This window comes from Lichenostomus cassidix, chromosome 17, assembly GCF_008360975.1.
Source record: "Lichenostomus cassidix isolate B80296 chromosome 17, HeHo_3.0, whole genome shotgun sequence".
NCBI classification, from domain to species: Eukaryota; Metazoa; Chordata; class Aves; order Passeriformes; family Meliphagidae; genus Lichenostomus; species Lichenostomus cassidix.
The window spans coordinates 5,878,279-5,884,504 of NC_139497.1; the positions used below are offsets into that span (position 1 = coordinate 5,878,279).

Consider the following 6,226-nt stretch of genomic DNA (forward strand, 5'->3'; position numbering starts at 1 on the left):
ACACTTATGCTGACAGTACCTGCTGGCAACAACCTCTCACATGACAACAGGAAAAAACCCACAAAAGATCCCCAGAAGGATGCTTTGCCAAAACAGGCTTGACAAACTTTAAAAACATGCTGGAGGAAGTAGGTTATTTGGGTGATTGTGCAGGTGATATCACTCTGTCCCTTGGTGTGGATCTGCTCCCAGAACTGTGATGTGGCGATGGCAGCACTCTCTACTTGTGGGATACTGATATATGTGTGGCATTCTAAAAAACCTTAAAACTTGTCCCTTTGCTTATAATGAGGGACTTGGTGTGGGGTTTTTTTTAATCTTGTCCTTGCCAATTCGGTTCTGCAGTGAACTCATCCCAAAGACAGACATCTCAGTGTCCCCTGCCATGCCTACAGGAAGCAGAGGGACCTGGTCTGAGTCCCCAGGCATCCTGACTTTTTCAGGGATACCCATGTTCCTCATTGCTGCGTTCTGCCTGTAAATGTGTTCCTCTCCAGGCTCTCGGCCCTGAAAAAATTCGCCAGTGAAAGGCGCAAACAGGATCCCACAAGGTCTGGAGGACAGAGGTGGTTCCTAGAACGGTGCAGTGCACAGCTCAGGATCCTGGCGCGCAGTGCCATCTCCTGGAAAGCCGCGCTGCGGCCGCACACAGAGCAAGCAGAGCTTTGCACCGGAGGGAGCAGCGGTGCTCCTGGCGGCTTGGTGCTGCCTCCATGGCCACAAACACTATCTTCTGACCACTGAGAGTTCCCCACCAAACTTCCCTTTTCCCAGCAGGCAGGAAGATGCTCCTCGCCCTCATCTCCGAGGCACCCTGTGGCAGAACATCCCTGCATGGCTCCTTCCCAGTCTGGATGTTGAATACAAATCTCTAGGTACAAAAAGAACAGTACAGGAGAACAAATAAACATCTATAAATGTTGCTCCTTAGCTTTTGTTCTGTTTGGACATCAGTTGCCTGTTCAGTTGAATGTCCTGTGTACTTGTTTGCCCTGTCAGTGTCTTGTTCACCTATTCTTCCTGGTTTTAAGGGACGTTTTTGTCTTTCCCTCCCCAAGTTTGATGACTTCTTCATGAGCAACAACCAAGCTCCTCATCAGTTCCCCTATATTTAAAATGTTGTCACATCGTTTTTAATGAGACAAAAATCTGATCACAGAACATGCACCCAAATGCTGCTGGCTTGACTAAGCTCTTCACGTATCCTGCAAAGACAAGAAAAATGTGTGGTTCCAACGGCAACAAGTTTACTCCTCTAGAAATGTAACACAGCTTAAGTTCTCAGTCACTGACAAAATGCACATTACAATTTAAAGCCAAAGGCTGGTATTTCTACCTTTATTTTGGGCTATTGTGGCATCTTCTGAGCAGCTGGGAGATTACTGTACTTCAGTAATCTGTAAGACACTGAAATAACTCATGCTCCAAGGTAAGCCTGTAAAAGTGATTATTTGAAAAAGACTGTAATTATGTAAATACAAGGCCACAAGGTTCACAAACAAGAGGAAAAGCTACTGTGACTTGTAGTTGTTCCCAGCTCTCCTTGACCCCTTCAGAGTGAGGATTCTGTGTTGCAAAGTTGTTGTCATGAACTCATTTTCACTTTAGCCTTGGCACACACCAATGAACGGAAACCGCCTGTTTACCAAAATGTATTTTTTATTAAAATTCATATTTGTAAAGGAGAGATCATTACACAAATGAGGTAAACCAACACATATGACATAGTTCTCACTTTAAAAATAAATTTCAATTCAGCAATTGATTTGATTCCACAAAGTCTAAGAGGAAGAGTCAGGCAAGTGCTACTCATGTGGTGAGACACCGGACAAGGCAGGATCCACCCTGACTCAGCTTGGAGGTGTCAGTCCCAAGGGGTTGGGAGTCTTCCAGAGACCAAACCCTTCTCACTGTCTTGTCCTTTTCTTCCCCATTAGATTTGAAGTCGAGAGGAGAACAGTAAAGGCCAGGGACAGAGAGTGGTGACCTCTTCACCTACTGCTCTAACCAGGGGTCCCCCATCAGGATCTCCCCATTAAAGGCTGTGTAAAGGTTTCATTTGATTGTGCAAATTCACTCCCTTGTCAGCCCTACAGGAGACTTAACAGCAAGTAAATACCAGCTCTAAAAAAGTTCAATTTCAAAAGTAATACCTGGCAAGCAACAAGCCTGTTAAATGTAAGCCACTTTGTAAGGTAGAAGGAGAAGAGTTACACTTCCTTTTGTACTTTCCCTAAGTTTACTTCCATGCATGTACAAGTGGACCTTTAATCTAAAAGTTTATGAAGTTACTGCAAGTCTGTGAGAATCATGTTGACCACCCTGTGCAAGTAAGCTTTCTCATTAAGGACCAAGCCCCACAGCCTGAATACCTCAAAGAGAAAAGTGGCTGTGATGTTTTTTTACCCTGTATAACAGTATAGGACAGTGAGGAGAACCTCAGCTCTGTTTCTCAGGATGAGGCCAGCCAGCAGACAAATATTCAATGGCTGGACTCACTTCCAGCTCCCAAAGAGTACATAAAAACACCATCAGCAGCAGAACCAACTAATGCCCCGAAATTCATGCAATTAAATCAGTGGCTGACACTCCTAAACGCTGGGAATTCCTGCATGGCTGCAGCTTAGTCCAGGACCTTAGTCCAGGTGCACTTTGATAGATCAATGTATTCTGGAGGTAACAAACTATGCAGATGAGGCAGAGATGGAGTTTCACCATTCCATCCACCCAAGTGAAACTCATCCAGCTCCTTGGGTATTTATGCTGTGACAAATAAAGACATTGCTCCAATACGTATCGCAGGAGAGTTTCTGGTACTCAAGACATGAAACTTTCATCACATCTGCCAAGTTGATAGAGAAATTTCACGACTGCACACAGATAAAACATGGGGTGAATGCACTGTTTCAATCTCACTGGGATCCTCAGGGGAGCTGGGTGGGACTTAAACTGCACAGAGGCTGGGTGCTGGTCTGCACGGGCTGGATGTCACACTGCAGGAGCACAGTCCATAGCTCTCAGCGCAGAGGGAAGGTTCTACCACATCCAGTATGTTTCCAGTAAATGCTTTCAGCAAGAGCCAGAAATGCATTCACTATGTGCACTATGGTTCATGATCACTGTACCTTGGCAGCTGCAGCACTGTGATATCCCGACAAAACTTCTTGTTAGAAGTCAGTTAAAAGCTATAGATCTTGAGAGAGAGAGAAAGAGAGAGGTGTCATACTTCGGAGAGATTTTTTTCCAACAGAAACTAAAAAGTAACTTTTTAAAAATAAATCTATTGTTTGAGGAACTAAAGCAACCCACGTTAAGTTGCTGGTTTATTACACATCCTGCTATGGCTCTGTATGAGAGTCTGAAAAGGCAGATTAGCACAAGATTAGAAGAGAAAGCTGTTTAGGCTCAGCCAGACTCCAAGGGAGCCATTCACACTGAGGAGAGCCAGCACCCCTCATTCCCAGTGTCCTCCACCAACATGGGCAGGTTTTTAGCCTGGCAGATGTCCTATAGAATTACAAAATTGTTTAGGCTGGAAAAGATTTTTAAGATCATCAAGTCCAACCATTTCCCCAGCATTGCCACATCCACCCATGCCCCTGAGTGCCACATCTACATGTCTTTTAAATCCCTCCAGGGATGGTGACTCCACCACTACCCATGGCAGTCTGTGCCAGGGCTTGACAACCCTCTCAGTGGAGAAATTTTTTCTAACATACGCCAGTCTAAAGCTCCCCTCCCATCACTGTTTCTTTCACTGGATCATACCATCTTGCTGCCCTGTCTGGCTGGTGTCAGCAGTGACCGATGGAGTGGGTGTATTGCTCTGCAAAAATCGACGGAAGTCCTTAATCATGGGGCGGAGGACCTGGATGAGGGCACTCAGTGCTGCCTGCGTCCCCTCCATGGCCTGTGCCTGCCGCTCCTGGGCGCACGCCTGCACCTCCTGCGAGCGCCGAATCATCTGCAGCAAGTCATTCTGCTGCTCCAGGTGCTGGGCAATCTCCTTCACGTGCAGGTTGGTCACTCGCTGCTCCTGCAGGAGCTTGGCTGAGTTCAGGGCAATGCGGCTTTTCAGCTCCTGGGGCTTGGCGGACACCTCGTGTTGATGGGCCATCATCTCCAAGGGTGCCTCTGCGGTGACAGTGGTGGGGGCTTCTGTGGTGCAGTACTCCACAACCCCGTCCTCCAGACTGTGGTAGGTTGTCTCTGCAGGAACTGAGAACAAAGGACAGAAAGGGGGTCAGGAGTAGCCGTGATACAGGATTTTTATCTACACGACTATTCAGTGAATATCACAGGAATACGGCCTGTTCAGTGAGATAACATACAATGGCCAGAAAAGCACAAAATGACCTATTTAAGTCTACTCCACCCTCAGTCTAGCTTCCTTCTGGCCTGCACAATCCACAGGAATAGAGAATGCCTTATCTGTCTAGACAATATAATTTCTCAACCTCCAGTTTAGAACAATCTTTCCAAGCAGTATTAACTGACTGACATAACAGCACAGACAAGACCCAGAATGGCCCCTGTCGGTAGAAGAGCTGCACTTTGGGACACTGCACACTGGGAAATCAGCCCTGGAGATGTTTTTCCCCACTGCTTTTGTTCCCAGAGAGGGACTGAAGAATCTCCAAAGGTGCAAAGGATCCTTGATTCCCTTGTTCTTAAGGCTGAGTCCACCTCTCAAAGCTGACTTTCCGTATGTGTGTGTCATGTAGCCATTCCCCTACAGCACAAGGGCAGACTGGGAATAGCTTTTCATAACAGAGATGTGGGGGTTTCTTTTTGTTGGGTCTTCTCTCTGCCCAGAGAACTTGTGGGCACGCCATCCCTAGAAGTGTTCAAGGCCAAGTTGGATGCAGCAACCTAGTCTAGTGGAAGGTGTCTCTGCCCATGGTATGGGGTAGGAACAAGATGATCTTTAAGGTCCTTTCCAACCCAAACCATTCTGTGTTTTTTTCCCCACACAAGGCTCGGGCTCTCCTCGCAGAGGGGTGTCAGGGCCTCTGTGTGACCCTCCAGTCCAGCCCAGAGCGTTCCAGTGGGCGCAGCACTCACTCTGGGTCAGGGTGACCGTGGTGGCCGACGCGGTGATGGGGATCTCGCTCCCGTCACCCGCGCCGCAGTCCCCGCTCGGCAGGCTGATGATGGTGGCCTCTCCCAGCAGGTTGCAGATGCGCTGCTGCATGGGGGTGAGGATCACCGGGGCGGCCGCGGCGCCCGCCGGGTCCTCGCCCTCGGGCCCGTTGCCGCCGCCGTTCTGGCTCTCGCCTCCCCCTTCCATAGCAGCCCGCACTTGGGCCACTTTGCGCCGCACCTCGGTCTTGAGGTCGGACCACTTCTTCTTGACCTCGGGCAGCTCGCGGTGGCAGGTGGCGACGGCGTTGACGCGGCGCAGGATGTCGTGCCAGGCGGCGGCCTTGGCGGCCAGCGGCACGCCCGCGTTGAAGTGGTTGACGAGGAGGTGCTTTCCCCGCTCCAGCTCCTCCACGATGATCTCCACCTCCCGCTCCGAGAAGTTCATCTTCCGCTTCTTGGCTGGGGGCGCCGGCGGCGACGCCATGGCCATGGGGGGCAGCGGGGACGGGGCACGGGGTCACACCTGGGGGGCTGAGGGGCGCTGGGCAGGGCCGAGGGGCGGCAGGGCCCCCCCACCCCCGGGGCCGGGGACACCAGGGGGGCCCCGAGGCCCCTCAGGGCCCGCAGGGGTCGGTCCCCCCCGCTCCCCCCTTGGCACCGCCAACGATACGCAAATTGCGTACGGCGCCCGCCCGGCAGCCCCGCACAACGGCCCCCGCCCTGCGGCACTGGCGTAATGGCTTCCAGAATCGGCCCCTCTTCCTGCCACGCCTCATTGGCCCGTCCGCCTGTCCGTCACGCAAGGCTCCCGCCTCCCTCCGGCAGTGCCGCACCGTTATTGGTCAACAGCCCTGCCGATCACGCTGCCAAGAGGCGGCCCCGCCCCGCCGCTGGTCTGAGGACACTGGGCCTGCGTGGGGCCAGTGAGGGGTTGGGTCCGCCCGTGGATTTCCCCGCTCTAATCCCATTGGGTGCTTCTTCCGTCCATCAACGCAGAGCGCGCGCCGTGCTCCACCCTACCGGATGCGCGCCACGTCCGTCAATCTCAAACTGACTCCCGGCTCTGGCTCTGATTGGATATGTTGGCTTTGTTCCCGCCTCCCCCGGGGGGTTCAGCCAATTGCGATTTGGTCCGCGCGCC

At 51.4% G+C, this 6,226-nt stretch overlaps 1 protein-coding gene across 4 annotated transcripts; it reads right to left on the reverse strand.

Annotated features, from left to right (window-relative positions):
* Window positions 1-738: 738 nt before the first annotated feature.
* On the reverse strand, window positions 739-6,164 carry NAIF1 (nuclear apoptosis inducing factor 1). Of its 4 annotated transcripts, XR_014855507.1 has the most exons (4): window positions 5,065-6,160; window positions 3,769-4,218; window positions 3,126-3,193; window positions 739-871 (listed from the first exon to the last, which is right to left on the reverse strand). XR_014855507.1 is itself a non-coding variant. In XM_085077179.1 (3 exons), the coding sequence occupies exons 1-3, from the start codon at window positions 5,573-5,575 to the stop codon at window positions 3,186-3,188; spliced, it is 969 nt and encodes a 322-aa protein (XP_084933305.1). In that variant the 5' UTR covers window positions 5,576-6,159; the 3' UTR covers window positions 1,642-3,185. The 4 variants fall into 4 exon arrangements, 2 of the variants coding, with proteins under 2 accessions (XP_084933305.1, XP_084933304.1); XR_014855506.1 differs by having other exon boundaries at window positions 3,126-4,218; window positions 5,065-6,164; XM_085077179.1 differs by lacking the exon at window positions 739-871 and having other exon boundaries at window positions 1,642-3,193; window positions 5,065-6,159.
* Window positions 6,165-6,226: the final 62 nt, after the last annotated feature.

Coding starts and splice junctions, on each gene's coding strand:
- NAIF1 (XM_085077178.1), bottom strand. CDS start 5,575: ATGGCCATGGCGTCGCCGCCGGCGCCCCCAGCCAAGAAGCGGAAGATG. Junction 4,219..5,064: donor CACGGTCACCCTGACCCAGA/GTGAGTGCTGCG, acceptor CTTTGTTCTCAG/TTCCTGCAGAGACAACCTAC.